This window comes from Aythya fuligula, chromosome 2 (assembly GCF_009819795.1).
Source record: "Aythya fuligula isolate bAytFul2 chromosome 2, bAytFul2.pri, whole genome shotgun sequence".
Taxonomy (NCBI): Eukaryota; Metazoa; Chordata; class Aves; order Anseriformes; family Anatidae; genus Aythya; species Aythya fuligula.
Genome location: NC_045560.1, coordinates 8,450,046 through 8,469,298, shown reverse-complemented (window position 1 = coordinate 8,469,298; position 19,253 = coordinate 8,450,046). Strand labels below are relative to the sequence as shown.

The 19,253-nt window shown below is 38.4% G+C and overlaps 1 protein-coding gene across 6 annotated transcripts in view; it reads right to left on the bottom strand.

The window, feature by feature from the left end:
* The window catches only part of DPP6 (dipeptidyl peptidase like 6), a 551,222-nt gene that overhangs the window by 32,081 nt on the left and 499,888 nt on the right, over positions 1–19,253 (bottom strand). For all 6 annotated transcript variants that reach the window (XM_032181652.1, XM_032181655.1, XM_032181650.1 and 3 more), the window contains exons 11-16: positions 16,191–16,314; positions 15,251–15,289; positions 9,535–9,642; positions 8,899–8,990; positions 7,254–7,301; positions 5,224–5,342 (exon numbers count right to left, since the gene is read on the bottom strand). In XM_032181652.1, the coding sequence (XP_032037543.1) occupies positions 5,224–5,342; positions 7,254–7,301; positions 8,899–8,990; positions 9,535–9,642; positions 15,251–15,289; positions 16,191–16,314 (530 nt within the window). The remainder of the gene's footprint in view (positions 1–5,223; positions 5,343–7,253; positions 7,302–8,898; positions 8,991–9,534; positions 9,643–15,250; positions 15,290–16,190; positions 16,315–19,253) is intronic.

The window sequence follows — 19,253 nt, the reverse complement described above, 5'->3', positions numbered from 1 at the left end:
TACTATTTCTGGAGAAATAGAAAGGACTTGAGACCTATAAGAAAAAATAGCTTTCCCTGTTCTAAGATACACTGTCCTCTCTTTTCAAAGTGAAAGATTATTTTTTTTTTCCAAATTGGTCAATAGACAAAATGATAACACACAGTGCAGTGGCAAAGGCACTTCTGTATCACCAGCAACCATGCTGAGCATGAGGCAATAGTTTCCTCTTAGTCCTTATTATAGTCCCCTCCCCTCTGCATAACTACTAATTTTCTTTGTGTCATCCTTAAAAAAAATGATTAATCCCTTCCTGATAATGCATGATTATGGAGAACTTTAATTAGCAGGCTGGTAGGCATTCCATGAACAGCACACACCCTATCATTTTCATCACATATTAAATGGCATTAATTGCAGTAATGTATGCATGGGTTAGAAGACTTCCTCACCATTCCTCTCATCTCAAAGCTAGCAGGCATTAACCCTTTGTGGGGAACCCTTTGTATGCTCCCCAAAGGCATAGAGCTGGCCAAGATTAGCTTAAGGCTAGGGTGAGTTGATGGCGACTGACCAGCTGACTCAGAGGAAGATATGATGCAGCTGCCTGCAATAGCAGGGACTTGAACTCCAGGATCTGGAAAATCTTTGTCAATTCCATGTGTTCAAGCAACATCTCAATGACTTCAAACACACTTTTTATGAGAGCAAAGACACTGGAACCAAACCTGATACACAGAGTGTCAGAGTACAAGGTAGCCTGCAATAAAAGCGGTTGTCCATCCTTTCTTCCTCCATGAATGACTTTGTTAACACTCAGGTTTTAATAGTGTTGGTAAGTAACTCTGGGGAGCAAGGGAAGGAGTCACTGAAGATGAAGAACATCTATTTAAAATGGAAACACTAAAACATTACAGAACTGACTACAGTTATTGTCTTGATAAGGTTTCATTCTTGCAAAGGAGGAGCAATCACCTAAAAATGTTTTTTAGTGCATTACTGTCTCAGTGTCTTTCAGCTCTGCACTTTATATATCTGAACACCACTAAATAAACAGGAAAATGTTGCTTTCCACAGCCAAAACTTGTCATTTCTTACCTTTTTGTCTATACAATTGAATTTTACATTGTATTCCAGATGAGAAAAATCCATCCTCAATTAAATTTAAGTATAAGGTAGCAAAACACTTCCATCCAGATTTTCATTCTCTTTATCTTAAAGGGAATCAGTGGCAGAGCCTATGCTGGTTTATGATAGGAGACAGAAGTGTAAGCCCATATTTTGTGATGAAGGTGACAGTAGGAGTGACCTTGCTCCAGTACATATTGCTTTTTCCACAGTGTCTCAACAAGATAATCTAAGAGCAGTCTGCAAAGCATCATGCTTCCTTAGATCCTACCACAGTAATTCAATCATGAGCATATAAAATTAGATGAAAAATAAGGTAACTAGCCTTCTGGGACTGTGTGATTGCAATAAATGTTGCCTATTGACAGTAAGCATTACATTGTCCTCTCGAAAGAGAGGTTACCGTTTATTATAGCGAACTTCTCTCATTTCAGCCTGTGCTGCATAGCACTGCTGTTAAGGACAGCAAAAAGTCCTTTAAGACAATTATATCCTGCCTCTAAGGTACTGAAGTTGTGAGTAAAAATCTTCCAGCTCTTTACCTTTGGGTTCAAATGAGCAATGCCAGACTTCTTGCCAGACTTTTTTTTTTTTTTTTTTTCTTTTTCTTAATAGCTATATGTTTTCCCTTTCCAGTGCCTTTCACTTAATCAAACCTTACAAAGCTTGACATCCATTTTAGAGAGGTTACTCTGAGCCACAGTTGTGTCTGCATCTCTAAACACAGTGAAGTTGGCAACTGAAGATTGCAAAGTGAGTTCTTAAAAGGGTTAGAGAGAAACTGAGGTATGGCGGAGGTTAGTCTCTAACAGTCAATGCAGAAATGGTTTTCAAGCCATTGAAAACTTCATATAAATATTTGGCCATTAAATTGTCCTATGGACATCTGAGAAAATATGAATTCTCAAAATATTACAGGGTTGGTCAAAATAAAAATATTAAGTTTAGCTAAGTTCAAAGGTACATATAAATCTGACACTAGCATGGTTACTGCTACAAAAACACATTTGTGTAGCCAGTTACAGAGTACATGTATACATCAAGATCCATGCTGTGGGTGCTTTTTTATAGTTTAGATGGAGGAGAAAGCACCAAACCGCATTAGGTATGGTTTGCCACTGCTTGGATATTAACACTGACTTCAGGTGTGAGCAGCCTAAGAAGCAATGGAGAAGGAAGCCTCCTGTTAGTGGATCCAAGTGACTCCATCAAACTGCAACACCTGTATAATAAGTTTTTGTATCTTATAAACATGAGCCAAACTTCCTGGGAAGCATCTAAATATGAATTCAGCCTATGTCAGGGTGTTCAAAATTCTCCATCTGACTCCAAGAGCCTGATGCACATGATACATTAAGACATCCACCCTCCATTCCCTGCATATTCAGCACAGCCACCAAAGTCTGAGGGAATGATTATTTTGTCCAGAACTCTGCGTTTCACACAGAAGCAATGATTCCCCTTTCCATACCCACTTTGGCTATAACAGGAGCCAAAGAGAGTTGACTCTGCTGTAGATGTGAACACAACAGACACCTGATGTTAAATGGATCCTGCACAAAATGTTCTAAAAAGAAACATACCAGCAAACTTCTTGAAAGTAAAGAACTTTAAAAAGTACAACTCGCATTTATGTAAGAAAGGAAACTACCAAATTTAGTGTACTTTTATAAAATAATTGAAAAAGGAAATCTTGCCAGGATCTCTGTATTTCTCATGCACACACATTTTGCAAAGGTATTTGAATGGAGATATTGACAGTAGTTTCAAGGTTCAAGCTGTGACCTATTTGCAGTGTGTGGAGAGTAGAGTTTGACAATTTAGTCCTGTATAATTAAAATTCAGACAAAGATATGTTCAGCAGATGTAAACAGATCTAACACTAATGACCTGATAATGGAGGTATTGTTTACAGCATCTGAGGATCTGGCCCACAGTTTGTTATGCAAAATGATTATCTTGTGTATCTGGATTAATGTACACTCTAATAAATTTCATTAATCTCTTCAGGTAACACTTCATTTTTTTTTGTAAATGAGATATAATACAATACAAACATATCCCCAATGGTCAATAAGATCCTTTAGAAAATTTAATATTGGTATTCGCAAATACTTCAATTTATGGCAAAACAATTATCTTGGTGTGATGGAGATCTGTTTCTATGAGCTATTGACAGCTTTTCTTGAAATGAGTACAAGAATAACAATACACAGGGCTTTTCTTGTCAAGAGACAAACGTCATAAATACAGTAACGTTCACTACATTACTGAATACTTAGTGGGAAATTACACTTTCTGCATATGTCTGCCACATACGGTAATGGATTTGCAGATAGTCCATTAAGATAATTACCCATTGTACTGCCAGTGTTACTTCACTACATTGTATTGCCATGTATTTTTTAGTCTACTTATACATGTCTTCAAAAATACAGTCTATCTTTCCTTCTTGGGACAAAACACATTCTAAGAAATGTATAGACTTTTTGGTTGGTATGTACTGGGTTTATGTGGCCAGATTCTGGTAGCAGGGGGCCTGCAGGGTATGAGGAGAGCCCAGCAGCTGCCCCATGGCAGATCAGAGCCAGCTCCATCTGGCCCGAGCCAAGCCACGACTGATGCTTGTTGGGCCTCTGGGAGAGCAGATTTAAGAAAAAAAAAAAACCTGCTGTGCTACAGCAGCTGAGAGAGAAGAGTGAGAAGTGAGAGAGCCAGCCCTGCAGCCCCCAAGGTGAGAGCAGCAGGAGGGCAGGAGGTGCTCCAGGCAGGCAGCAGCAGTTCCCCTGCGGCCTGTGGAGAGGCCCCTGGTGGAGCAGGCTGTCCCCGTGCACCCATGGGTCCCACATGGAGCAGATCTCCATGCTGCAGCCTGTGGAGGAGCCCCCGGTGGAGCAGGTAGATGTGGCCTGGAGGAGGCTGCGGCCCATGGAGAGGAGCCCACGCAGGAGCAGGGGGTCTGGCTGTTTATCATGATTATCCTGGTTGTTTCCCATGTTGCCATCTCATATACCTCTTCTTTATCATTGGTGTGCTCCACAGTTGCTGACACCAGTGAATATTTGCTATTCAAAGCAGGTGAATAGCAAATGCACCACCTGACTGCTCTACAACAGCATACACAACAGCTACTGTTCTTTATATTATATACATACTTACTTTTTCCTGAGCTGCTGAAAATCAGACCTTTCTTGCTGGCATGCTGCTTTGCCAGACTTTTGTAGGGGTATACAGCCATTTGAGATACTTCATTCATGGCATTGGGCAACCAGTAAAAACAATGCTTACCCATACGGGCATGGGAGCTGCAATCCAGTTCTGTGTGTATGCACAGTGCGGGTAATTTAGGATAACTAAGCAGAATTAAATCACATAGGATCAAATGTTACGGAGTTCTTCATTGATTCTTAACAGAGCTGGAGAAAGCTGGCTTTTAAAACTCTTCTGCAGAAATGTCCTGTAAGGTGTTTTCAAATCAGGAAGCCTCTGTTGGGCCTGTAGATTATTTCAAGCTAAGGGAAATGCAAGATGAATGAGCAGCGAAACAACAGATACTCTGTACTCACCCACCAAGCACATTGTCCATTAGATACTTTTCTGCAAGCTGAGTTTTATTGGCAAACTGTCTTTTGACGGCAACCTATCAACTTTGAAATCCCCCAGTTCACAGTACTGGTGTAAGAAAATCCTTACAATCAAATCAGCAGAGTTAATGCATTTGGAACTTAGTTCCAGTCATCCATGGTTAATCCCACCTTGCTGTTTTTTTCTCTCATAAATTTACTGATGTTTATCTCCCCTAGGTTTTGCTCCTATTTTAACTTGAGGATGCTTTGACTGGCTAAAGGAACTTGTCTCTGTATTCAGTAGTAAGATGTGCACAGAAGCAGGTTGCACACATGTTTTATAGTTCAAAAACCCAAGCCAATCAACCAACCACCACCAAAAACAACACACAAAAGAAAAAAATAAAAAGAGTAAAGCTTTAAAAGTGAAGTGACACAGATATTTAGGGCCTATCTTTCAAAACTGCCCACAGGTTCGTAGGATATCTAAGACATCCATGCCTAAATCCTACCCTTAGACACAATAGTCACAAAAACAAAACCAACATACCTTCACATGTCAGTAAAAAGTATTCCAGGTTGTGACTGAATGATGCGCTGAAGTATGTACAGTTTTCAATCAGATCACAAGACAGACACTGCCTGTTGAAGTTCCCATTTGTGCTTGCGCTGAAAAAGTTAATACAAGTCCATGAAGGTCACTGAGCAAATGTTATCTGGAAGCAACATTATTTGAACCTCACTGTGGAACAAGAACATAAATATAATGTGCTCAACATTAGCAAGAGACAAAGCATTTCCATTTGGTTGAGTTTAAACAGCAGTAATGGCTTTTTTTTTTTTTTTTTTTTTTTTTTTTTTCCTGAATGGACAATATATAAGCAGATACTGATATATTTCTTTGCAAGGTCAGATGGTTATGTAGGAAGTTACAGTTTTTAAAATAAAATCATAGTTGCAATTCCACAAGAGGAAGTTATGATTTAGTGAATGAAAGCATGAAATAAAGGAGTAGTGTTTCTATACCAATTTATATTATAGGAGACAATAAAGGACTGGAATTGCTTTCTTTAAGTTTCTAACTGGTTGTCTCACTGGTTTGATTTGGTAACAGCTGTCTCTGAGGCTAAAGGTATTTTCAGGAATTTGAACAATTGATGTTACAATGTCCAAATAGAAAGAAAAGATTGTGTTTAGGGGTCTATTTTGAAGAAGATAGTATGGTTTGTCCATATTTTCAGAAGCATTTTGTAAGAACCTACTGTAGATTGAAGAATGAATTACTGATTATTAACACATATTAATAAATGAAATTTTGCAGTGCTATGGCATCTTGCAGCTTCATGGTACTTCAAGAATATTAATTAATATATCTTCCAAGTATTGCAGTGAAGTAGATGAGTGGTTTTGCTAGCATTTCAAGGTGAAAAGAGATGAGGCTGAGCAACCTATTTAGGGCCACTAAAGACTCAACTGAGCAGCCCTTGGGATCTTGTTTAGGCTGAGATTATGTTTCAGACTACCCAATTCAGGAAATCAAATGAGGCCAATGTCACTGTGTAATCAACATAAAGTTGAGGACATTCACATTTTGGGCATCTTTTTCCCTGTTATCAGTATGGGGAGGTGAGGTTAGTGAGGTTTTCTGAGCAACTGTGCCTGGACTCAGCTTTTAAGTGACTTTTATTTTTTTTCCCATCTGCTGATAAAAATTAATAGTCAATATGGCTTTGATTTTTTTCTTCCCCATTTTCTATTCTTCAAGAAAATAAATACTGACCTGAACTACTCTTAAAAATATGTAATGCAGCAAACAGGAAAACATAATTAAAAAGAAAAACATGATTAAATTGTAGATAATATAGTTCACTCTAGTTTTCTCCCCACTAAGGGAAAAAAGTTATGAAATCATGTTAGAGAATGAAAATGTACTGGCAGTCTTTTATAAAATGATGCTATCACCAGCCCTGCCCTTCATTACAAACACTGAGAAGAAAAATAGAAGAAAATAATGATTCCAGAATGGTTATTTCAGACTTTGGTTTTCCTCCTTTTTGTAATCTATTCCCACAATACTTTGTGATAGCTACATTACAATAGCTTACTATAAACTAACCTTTTATTCATTGTACAGTTACTGAGAATACTAAAGTTACCTAGAATTACTGAAAGAAAACACATTTGTAAACATAACATATTGCTTTTTCTTTTCAATCTCCTGAGCAGGTGAAGTGCTGTTGAACTTTGAAGAAAAGTCTGGAAGTATAGAAACAGTTTATACTCTTAGTTTACATAACTCTGAATTCTTTCAAACACTAAGTAGTTTTGTTGGAAAGTTTTGTAACAGGTTATCAATTTTGGGATTAATTTGAAATTTGCAATAAAATGAAAAAATTGCTTAATTTCAAACATTTCCAAATCTCCCACATTTTGTTCGCTAGTGTTATGCTTGTCTGTCTAGGTGTTACAATGTCATTAAAAGAAACAGATAAGTAATTGTTTTTACTGCAATCTCTTATGTAATGATTCATGTAAGACTGAAAAGAGAAATTCTGCATTTGACATTAGTAAAGTACAGACCTGTACAAATGTCTCCTTCTTGGCAAATCTTCTGTGCTGTGGAAATAACTAAGAAAGAAAAAAAAAAAAAAAAAAAAAAGATAATTGAATTCTTAGGAGGACACTTACAAATATCTTATACAATAACATCTTAATTCACGTAGCTATTTTCTTGATCTTGTAAAAGCAAGGAAATTTTAAACTGAAATTAGAAAAACATACAGAGGAACATGTCACTGTGCCAGCTCAAACAAGTACTTGGTGGGATGCAATTAAAACAGATGTGAAAAAGTTTGGGTCCTGGACTATGCATACCAGTGGGTCAAAAAAGTTCAAGTGCTTGAAGATAACGACCTTCACATTTTCACATCAAGCTCTATGGTGCAGAATTACCTTTTAACAGCTTTTCTTTTTCTCTAGAACCATTTTTACTTCATTTTTAATTCTTTGCATGTTTAGCTAACCGGGGGCTTACATGAAACATATGGAAATGTCCCCTTTGAAAAAGGGAGTTGAACTTGCAGGGAAGGCAGCATAAATGAAGAATGCTTCATTGCCCAAGTTTTATGCTGAGACTGTGGTGATCTGTTCTCCCAGCTAAAGAGTGAAAGCCCAGTAACACTGCAGTATTAGTGAGGCAGTTTTTCTTGACCTTGAACCTCCTGATACTGCTGGAGGTGAACAACCTCAGGGTCCAGAATGATGCCTCAGATGCATTTCATGTGAATAGTGACAGACCACAGGAGCAGACATAGTGGACATAGTGTCTGTGGGGTGAATAGCATGTCAGACAGGTATTCAGCCCTGCTGTCCTCTTTCCAATAAGCTGCATTCACCTAAACGTAAATTTTGGTTGGGTTGCACAAATAGTGCACGGTATTTTCTGTTTGACTGGTAAGTGAAAATACAAGCAAGAGCTTTGGTGCTAGTTTGCTTCTCATCTCTTCCAAGTGCTAATAACCTTTTGCTCTTATTGAAGTTATTGCTAATTGAGGGTATTCAGCACCCTGAAGGAGCATTATGCTCTGATCATTCAAAGTTTATCATATTCCAGACACTTAGACATTTCAGCGACCTTAAGAAACTGGGAGTTCAATCTTGCATCTAATGGGTATTTGCATACAAAGGACCCTATATGATGTTTGATTCCAGAAAAACTTCAAACATTTTAATGTATTTTCATGAAATCTGGCTTAATTTTTGTTTAAACAAACAAACAAACAAACAAACAAAAACAAACAAAAAAACACACATAATGTGACCTTTTTTTGCATTTTTTTTTCTATTACATTGCTATTTTTGAAGGTCAATAAAAGATTCTTTATAAAACTGACTATCTAGGAAGTCAATGAAGATAGTCATCTTTCCTTCAGAGTTTAACATCTGAAGTCACTGCAGGAGAAAACATTTTACTATAGAAATATATGCTGCATTTATAGTCACAGAAAGGCAGGTTTGAATTGTATATAGAAAATCAAACAAAGACAAGCTATATGGAATGGTGTAGGAAGTTAAACTAAAACAGAGGCAGAAACAGAGGTGTCTGTCTTATCCCCATCTCCTTGAGCTCATACATGTCAGGTGCATACACAACATTATTGTAACTAACCCCATAGCCCAGTGCTAAACAGTGGATGACTGATCTGTCAGACCAAAGTTTACTTACATTTTATGCCTCCTTTCATCATATGCCAATATCTTTGTCACATCCCAGTCACCAGATGTAATAGACTGTAAGTTATCACTGCTGCTGTTGGGCTGCCAAAAATAAAAGAGAATTTGATTTCTTTATTCTTAGAAGAAGACATCTGAGCAAAGCTTCTCTTTGTATTTCTGTTCTGAGAAAGGGAACTCTCTAAACTCCATTACCTGTTCAAAACAAACCATGCACCTGCAATTTCCACACTCTACCTCCCTCTCATATTTCTGTGAATAGACAGGTGTAGAAATAACACAGTGAAAATCATCTTAGCTCCACTGAAGATAATGGGATAAATTCAATACAGAGCAGCTTCAAACCCATTTCTCTAATCCAGTGTGTCCACAAGTTTCAGATTAATCCTTTCAGGCAGTGTAGGGATTTACTTATTTATGTACAACTAAGAAGGTATTAAAAAAAACACACAAACACAACAAAACAAACAAACAAAAACCAATGAAACAATATTGTTTGAAAAGAGATAGTTGATAGACTTTTTCCTTCTAAGTATCCGATTCAGAAATTCATGTTATCTTATGCCTGGTAAACCACCACTGAATGCTTTCCTTTATTCACAAGATTCTATGCTTGCACCTTCCCTACCTGTGACGATGACATAGCGATGTGGTAGAACTTTCCACGTCCTCCCTGAGGAATGGCTCGCACAAAGAAAAACTTCCGACCATCCTTGGAGAAAATCGGCTCTTCGTTCTGCAAACAGCAAAATTAAGCATTGTGTTCCCATTAAATTACAGTATGTAAAATTGATCTGTGCTGCAAAACCCTGTGAAATTAATTTACAACAAAGTACAGAGTGCCCTTTAACAGCAACCAGAGGTGAGCAAAAAGCCGACTAAAAACTGGAGAAAGTTTTGATAAATAGTGCTTCTGAGCTGCTGGGGAAGCCAACACCTTTCATCTGGGGAAGTCAAGGAGTCAGGCAGTAAGGAGGGTCCCTTTGCTATAAGGTCACCTCCCATTTGTAAAGCAAAAAATGCACATCTACAGCCGACTGCTTGGGGCAGTTGGAATTGAGCCTTTATAAATGACTTGAAGCTTGTTGGCACGAGCATGACAAACCCTGTGTACTCTGCTGGAAGAACCAATCTATTCCTGTCCTCAAAGAAACCCACCTAGCAACATCCTTCAGAATCTCACTGCTGTCTTATCCTGCCCTCTTACAAACCTTTATTTCACCAAATTATTTATGAGAAGGAGGATATCTTGCAAAACCGTCTCTGACTCAGAGCTCCGAGGTGAACGCGGTGAATGGCCTTTATTTGGTTACTGGTACATTCAATCAGAGATAGAAGGGACTCAGTGCAAGGCAATCAAACAACACATACGGCAAGCAATTGCTGCATGGAAGTGTCTTTGTTTTTCTTTTTGTACAGAAACCCCAAGGCATATGGGAAGTCTCCTCTGCAGGAGATGGTTGAACAATAGATTACAAGGGGAAGCAGAAGGATGGTCCATATGGTGTGACACTTTAGGTCTGTGTAAAAGGAACTGGCTAGCTGAATGTCCTCTGTATGTTCAATGGCTGGGACAAAAACACGAGTGAACCTCTGCTGAATGTTCCTTTGATACCAGGCTTTCCTGGGGACCAGCTGAGCCCTGCGTGCCCTGGCCCAGCTTTATGTCTCCTTCTCCAAGGGAGGGCAACAGGGACACTAGCTGAATCTCTTCTGGGTCCTCCTCTGGTTCAATATTTATCCAACACCCCCACTTTCTGCTAGACACAGGTTCAGGTACCACACTGAGCCAGCAAGAACTTCCCTGCACAGGGAGACTTATGGCTAATGCAAATGCACACAGCAAAAGGAGAAACATTTTTATTTCTCATAAACTAGCACATTATTCTTACTGTGTTTTCCTTTGCTACCATTTCTTCACTGATTAATTCTTTTCCACTCCTTATTGTTTTTTATCAACACTAAGCTAGGTGTTCAAACTATTTGTTTTTCCTTTTATTTTTTTCTTGTTTAGGTTTTCAGTATATTTTAAATTATTCCCATTTACAGGTTGTTGCAGTTGCATGAAATAATGGTTTCATTTGTTTATGACATTGTTTGGAAACTCGAAACACAAAACTCTACATTATTTCCAAAAGTCATTCATGACAGGAGAACTTGAAAAATAACTCTGATAACATGAGCAAAACTGCTGCTCCACAAGCTTTCCTTTACAGAGGTAAATAGCAGTGAGCTCACCCTACTTTTCTATATCTGTGCCTCCTGCATTATGTATTCCAGCAATACGTCTCTGCCAGGCTTTATGCAGATTAGTCTGATGTTCGCTCAGTGCTACAGGGGAAGGAGGTGCAGGGCACGAAGGACAGACACAAGCTTCAGCACTTGCCTCATGTTAGGAGACAGTCTGTTTGCATGTTTTTGTTGCTGGAAAGACAATGCATTAATTCAACCAGAACCTCTTTTAAGGTCGTGACAGAGATGGTCACTTATCCTGGATGGCAAGGTGGGGTGTCACCATGCAGACTTTTGGAACAGGTATTTTTAACTAGAATGTAGAGTGACACTGGGCATCTGGAAGTGAACTTGGCTTGAGCTGTGGTTCAGCTGATAAACACGAGCAGCTTAACAACATTTAAAATGGTGGTATTTAAACAAACAAAACCCCTGCTCTTCATGCTGGAATCACTCCAAAACCTCAGGAACATACCTACATGTGTGTGTGTATAGGCCTCAAGCAGTACATGGCGTTTTTATTTTATTATTTTATTTTATTTTTTATTTTATTTTACCTTATTTTTATTTTCTTTCATTTAATTTTTATTTAATTTTTTATTGCTTCTCTGCATGACACAAACTGAGCCTTTGTATGACTATTACTCACTGAATCCCAAAACACTAGGACAGAATAGCAGTCCTTGAAAATAATGAGAGATCAATTTAATGCTGGTAGAAGTTAGTACTTTTGCTCTGCAGCAGGTAGGGAATTTCTGAAAGTTTGTGCCACAAGAGGCTTCTGAAAACAGCTGGTATCAGAAGGTGCAAAAAACAATTGAACAAATTTATGACTCATCAACAGACACTAAAGGAAATAGGCACAGACAGAGTTTCAAGCATTTCTAATATTTTTATTGTAGGTGGTGGTGAAATATGAGAGGATTGGACTGCAGAAAGCAGCCAGCTGACACCAATTCTTAAATATCCTCAGCTGCTGTGACTTAAAGAGAGAATGATGGAGCTGGGGAAGCAGTGGTCTGGCTCAGTAGGGCACTTCTTAAGTCCTTGTGGCTCTTGTGGTCTTTTTGCTCAGCTAGATCTCTGTATTTAGACAAATGAATTTTACCCAAATTGTCAAGGGCAGTTTCCAGAAACCCTTTGCTTTGTGCAGATGGAGGACTAAGCTGTCCTTATATCAGCAACACATAGCAGTAACTCAGAGCTCTCAGACTCACATTTACAGGAAAAAAAGTAAAAATAAAAGGAAGGTAACCTTTGCATAATTCCATAGCAGTTTAATTTGAAGCTTACATCTAACCACATGTAGCTCCCTGATCCCATTTGCCTTTAGTGGTCTTGCTCAGGGAGCCGATGTACACAGAGCTGCTGCTGTGAGGGGTGAGGAGGAAGGAGAAAAGTGCTTGGAGCTGAGTACCCAGAGCCCTCATCATCCTCCAGCTGAAGTAATAATCATTAAAGAAAGGATGACCCTGTGGCTGGAGAATGAATTGGTGGGACTGACCAACCTGAACACCATCAGTAAAAAAGCAGCAACAACTCCATTTCCAGCAACCTGTTTCTTACTTGGAACCAAAATGTTGCCAACAAAGACTTCATCGCTTTCTACCGTCTCCATCACCATCTGGAAATGGCTGCTTCACAAAAACTGAAACAGAACTGTTTACAGTTATAATCTTTTTTTTTTTTTTTTTTTTTTTTTTTTTTTTTTTTTTTCCCCAGAGAATTTGTACATTTAATCAAATGTATGAACGAAGGTCAGTCTGTTTTTTATACTCAGAAGAGCATGGGAAGGCATGTAAATAAAAGCAGCAAAAACTTCCAAAATTCCTTGGCAGCTTTGGTAAACACGTGCAAATTCTTATTTGTGCTAAAGGTTTGAAAATCCTGGCCATATCATCTGACTCAGAGTGACAGACACTTTCTAGAAAATTGTGTATATTTCTCATTACACTTTGAGTAATTAATCCCATTTTTCAGTCATCCAGACAGTGACACCAGTCTCTCTCTTGGCCTGTGTTGGAGAGAGGCTCTCCAAAGTTGCAAGGCTTGAATAAAATTCACTCATGAACTGAAGCCCAGAAAGGAATGCAAGATCATTTACTATGACCTTCTATACACGGACTATTAAATCTCACTGTGTTACCAAACCACTGCAACAACAACAACAAAATCAAATTCATGGGCCATATGCCATATCTCAAAACTCCCAGTATTTCAGACAGCTGAAAAATATGAACTCTGTCATCCTTGGAGACACCCTCATGTCTCTTTAGAGTGTCTTCTGCTATTTCACTGATGTTTTTTTCTCCTTGTCTCCTATTCCCAGCCTACTGTGAAGTTTGCCCCTACCCCAGGAAGATCAGATGTACTTAAACACCCAAGAAAAATGTAAAGCTCTTGAACACTTGTGAAACCGTGTGTCTGGAGTACTATGAGGCAGTATTTTAAAGATTGAGGCATACAGATTCTTAGTCTTATTGATTTAATTTTGATGTACTTCTCAAAAGAAGGTCTGGCCAATGGAACATACAGAAGATGGCCAACCAGACAGTTGGTGTCTTCAGCAGGGTGGGCTGAATCATGCTCAAGGTCCATTAATTGTCTGACCACACTGCTGATGGTACCAGCTGACTACAGCGGGGAATTGGGTCCTTGGCTTATATGCATACACCTATATTAAGATGTCTCAACCAAGGAATTTTTTTCAGAACTGAGTCACACTCCTGTGCTCCTTCAGAGGCTGCCTAATGTATGATTCATCTCCTTAAAGAGGTTAGAGGAATTGCACTAACATTCAACATTTTTACATCATTCTCATATGCAGATAGATGCACGTGGCATGAAAATGGCTTTCCAGATTTTTAGATCAATGTGTCACAGAATTAAGGGTAAATACAGAAAATGTAATTATTCTAGTAATCATATATTCAGTCAAAACTAAAATTTTAAGTACTTTTCTTGTCAGAAATACAGGCAAAAAGAGCTCTGTAATTCTTCAGACTCTTACAGATGGTTTTGAAAAGTAATATAAATGTCTCCAAAGTCCATACCAAGTGTTAGCTTACCTTAGTAAGCAGTAAGATGTCTGACCCATTTGTTTGTAACATCCTTCTCCAAACTCAAACTAAATATATGATATTTGGAGATGCACTAGAATAAACTCTTTTTCCCTGAAGGAAGCCCATTAGAAACTTGCAGATCACCTACTAGTTGTTCAGGACAAGTACTTTTTTTTTTTTTTTTTTTTTCTTTCTTTCTTTTTTTATTTTTCCTTTTTTAAGACACAAAATATGGACAATTCAATTTTTTCTTGACTTGGCTTATTTTAGAAGCTTTTGTTCTCTCTTCAAGCCAACACTGGTGTTGTAAATGCAAAGAATACTTTGGCAGAATATTTTTACTCTATACCTAAGTAGAGTAAAAGATTATTTGAAATGTTTGGAGCACAAAATCTATTTCCTCTGTAGAATCGATTTTTATCTGGATCAGACATAGCCCATTGCTGTAGGACAGCCACTGGAAGAGAGGAGATCATTGTTCTTGCTGTGAACTGATGTATTGCAGTTTCTATAGGTTCTTGGATGCTTTGAGCAAGCTGTGACAAAAATGTGAAATACTTTAAAACAGGAATTGGGAAGATATAGTGCAAGTACTTTATCTGATACGCTCCTCCCTGTCTGGCAGTCACATATCCCATGAAAAACAGTTCAATGTTGTGGTTGAATTGGTATCAGCAGCTTTTCTATAAAGAACAGCTTAATCAAATCTGAGATCACTTTACAAACTGACTGCTGGGGAAGTGTTATAAATGATCTTTCAGAGATTTACATGCTGGAAATCTACAGGTTTAATATAGGAAGATGTTGAAAAAAACAACCCTCACTCTTATTTGAAAAAGAAAAGATAAAAGAATAGAAAAATCACATAAATCAAAAATCTCTGAGGGGTTTTAAATCACTGTTTTCTGTAACACAAATCACACTCCTTTACCTTTCTTAGTTTTAGTTTTTTTTTTTTTTTTTTTTTTTTTCTTCTTGGTAGAAAAAATAAAAAGAAAGAAAAGAAAAAAAATACCAATAATTTGACCACAAAGAGAAGATAACTATTACCTGTCTGTGCAGCCAACCTTCACTTTCATCTTCATGTTTCTAAAACAAAAGAAGATTGTTAAATAACATAACTTGCATGTATTACATGTTGCTTATCAGTGCAGAGAGCAGTTGGAGTGAATTTGAAAATCTGTGTAGAAGCACAAAAAAACCTCCAAACTGTTCAAGCCTGTGCTTTGGGATCACTGTGTAATCCAGTGACTGCTTGCCCTGTATTTCAGCTCTGATGGATCAGCATGCTTCATTCATTTCATTCTTTTCATTCAATGAAACATTCTAATCATACAGACAAAAAAATCCACATGGCATATTATTTCCCAAATAAATAAAGGTAGGTAAAAAATAAATAAAAGTTGAAAGCAAGGTTGTTAAGAAAAGACTGCACTGTGATCTATGCACAGCATTGCATCATTTTTTTCAAGGGAAAGGTGTATCAGAACACTATTATACTACGTAAATATCTATGCCAGTTTAAAAGATCATCTAATATTTACAAAGGTAATATCAATATAAATGCATTTACATTAGTATATCTGTTGGAGGTATTAATTAACTTAAGTTATAGTGTGGATAGAGAAGCAAGGGCATAATGCCATTGAAGTAGAATGTCACAAATATTTTCAGGTTATGGTTTATTGATGTATGTGTGCCTGTGCCTGTACACAGGTATTTCAAGACAAGCAGTCTTGTACGCATATGTGCATACACACACAGTATGTTCATGACTATAATTCTCCTGCCTTTTCACAAGATATAAAAACAAACAAAACAAACAAACAAACAAACAAAAAACCACCCTTACACAGCAAATATGGCAAGCAGTTTTTACATTCTCTGTCTGCCTAAACAAATATGCAGCAGCTGATGTGTCCCCAGGCAAGGTGGCTGAAATAATCCCCCCTCATGTAGGACACCAGTAACCACCAGGCTCATCGCCTACCTTCGTGCAGACGCCTGTGGTGGCGTCACACAGCGTCAGGATGGAGACATTCTGGGCCCTGTTCAGCCAGTTCACTGCCACCTTGGTGCTGGTGGCCCACTTCACCATGGTTATGTAATAGTCCCTGAAAACACAGAAAAACATGAAACGGGAAAAATGGCACGCTACTGACATCCCAAGGAATCGGCTGAGCAGTTGGAGGCAGCTCAGGGACACCTCTGACAATTGTGAATGCTGTGTCTTGATGTTTCTTCCGTCCTAAGTCTTCCTTACGTGTGGATTTCAACCCCTAAAAATGGCATTTTTAGGGCTGTTCAGGTGTTTTATCTTCCTCTTCTGAAAGTCGTTTTCAAAGAAAAGCCACATGTAGAGATAAAGAACCTTTCAAGCTATTCAGTCTTCCACGAAGGACTGAAATGCCTGGAGCTACATATTTATGCACAGGTGGAAAAGGAATTGCAAACAATTTTCATTCTGAGCAGACTAACTGGCTGACTCAAACCCATCACTGCCAGTGGTCAGATTCTTTATGCTTATGAAGAGTTAATGGTCTCTAAATATCCCTGCTACACACCAAAATATCCCCAAGTGTTGCATCAGAAGGGAAAGAGCAGGAAGGATATTGTTTAGAGAGGCACAGGGTGTCTGCAAAACAGTCACAGCTGGTTGCCATAAAGAAGTCAGCAGAGATGTGACAGTTTGCACGGGCAAAATTGCCATCCCACGCTCCCTGTGCTGTTCTCTGCTGCTGGACATATTCAGGTTGTGATAACACCCAGAGTAAAATGCCAGTGTGGGCTGCACAGTCCTGTAAGCAATATCTTGCCCTAGGAAGCATAGGAAAATTGAGCAATGCGCGATATTGAGCAGTGCAACTGCTTAGGCTGGGCTGGGCTGGAAAATCCAGGCTCACAAATAAATACTCTGATGGTCACCCTCTTAGGAGGTGCTCACAGATGTCCACCTCTGCAGCAGTTCAGGGCTTCACCACCCCTTCTGCAGGATAAAGCTCCTGCTGAGCTGACAAAGCTACTGATGGTCTAATATACCAGTGGGCTATGTGGGCCAAAGACACCTTTAAATCATAATACAACTCCTCACAACATACAGTCTATAAAAAATTTATTAGTTCATTTGTTTGCTATAAAATATGTATAAGGAATCGTTGCTACCCTTGGAATTAATGTGCCGTGTCACTGGAAAGTACTCCGTGTTCTGGCAAGCACTCCTGTATATATTGAAGAGAAAGGGCAAAAGTAACAAAGACTCGTTTGTCTAGCAAAATAACAAGTTGGAAATTGATTTTGTAGTTTTCAGTAATATTTAGTTCCTGGATTTGGCTGAGGAAAAATAACAAAAGACCTCAACAATTGCATCCACCACTCTGGGAGGAAGGATACTTCCAGGTGAGACAACAGCAGTCTGAAAATTCAATGCTTGAAATAAAATTATAATTTTACTTTTTATCAGCAAGAGCTTAGCAATTTTTTCCCTAAGAGGAAAAAAACAATGTAGCAAAATTAAACTGTACAACCACCTCACCTTCCTTTTTTACAATGAATTGAGAAAATTCAGTCTCCAAAGAAAAAGAAGGTGTATTTAGTACACTTTGTGGCTTGGAGCATTTTTTTTTCCATAAATCCAATTTCATGTTTGAAAGATGTACTAAATTTTTACATCCCTCTCACTGCTTGAACACTGGAGCCACAGTTCTTGCTGGAGAACTTTTAATTATTATTTTAGGTTATATATTATCTTCCCTATCACCCTGGAGATGCGTGCAGAATTGCAATTTCTCTCCAAAGCCTCTCTCGGCTGTGAAACCCATGGACACCGCAGACAGGAGGTAACTGTAGGTACTTGTACAGTACTTATTATTCTGGCCTCAGAGTGGCACCAAGTCTTTAATTTACTTCTTACATCTCTTCTGTAGGACAACCAGGTTTTATGCTTCCCATTTAAAAGAGGAAAACAAGACAATATGGTGTGATTCATCTGAGCTAACTGCAAACATCTGCAGCTCTGAGAGGCTGAGCAGCCAGCGGAGAGGAGTGGGGGGCCAGGGCATTTCCCAAGCATTGCTCCTCTGACCTAGCCCTGGTTTTATGGGAGCTGATTGAAGGAGGACTTAGTTCTCACAGAGTGAAGTCTAAACCATACCCAACTGCTTCATTTGTAGACGTCTTCATCAGAGGTGGTTACCCTTCCCAGGGGAAAGGAACTGCCTGTCTGAGCCCTGCCAGGAAATTTGTGAGGTTTGCAGGGGATTTGCCCATCCTGGTAAAGACGTTACTGGTTGGATTCACAGACACCTGAGCATGGTTATTGTGTAGTGCCCTTGTTTGTGCCCTAATGCTGCTTGGCTGCTTTTTGGAGGTATGAAGCTAAACTATTAATATTTGCACTGCAATAGTAGCAAGTAAGACCTAAGCATGACAAAGAACACAGTTGTCCGAGTTCCTCCATTACTTATGGTCATGGTCTGCGGAAGGACCAGGGATGAATTCTGCACTCAGAGAGATAGCATCTTTCCTTCATTTGCCATCTGAGATGCAAATGTGACGTGCAGAATAAGTTGGACCATGGTCTAATTCCCACCACCTGCTAACGTAGCAATTTATTGTTATGAGTCCAGTGTTTTTCATCAAAATAAAAATGCCTCTCAGACATGACATGTCAGAATATTTTATTTTACTGCATTTTTTTACCCTCCCTCCACTTTCTTTTTCTCACAGCAAAGAATGACATTACAGAAAATTTGGAAAAAATGAATATAATGACAGATTTTTAAAAATGAAAATAATTTTGTAAGGGTGCCCTTTTATCCCCAAATTTGCTTCCCATCATCATTTTTTTTTTTTTTTATAATTATCCCAAATTTGTGGAAAATTTGTATTTCTTTAAATCTAAAAGAAAAGAAAAAAAAATGGTATATTTCCACTTTATTCTTAAAATGATCAATTATACTAAAGCACTTTGCTGCAGATAAAAGAAGCACCAAGCTCTGTCCATATATCATGTATCATATATCTGGTTGCTCTGCCCATATATCCTCTGTGTAAA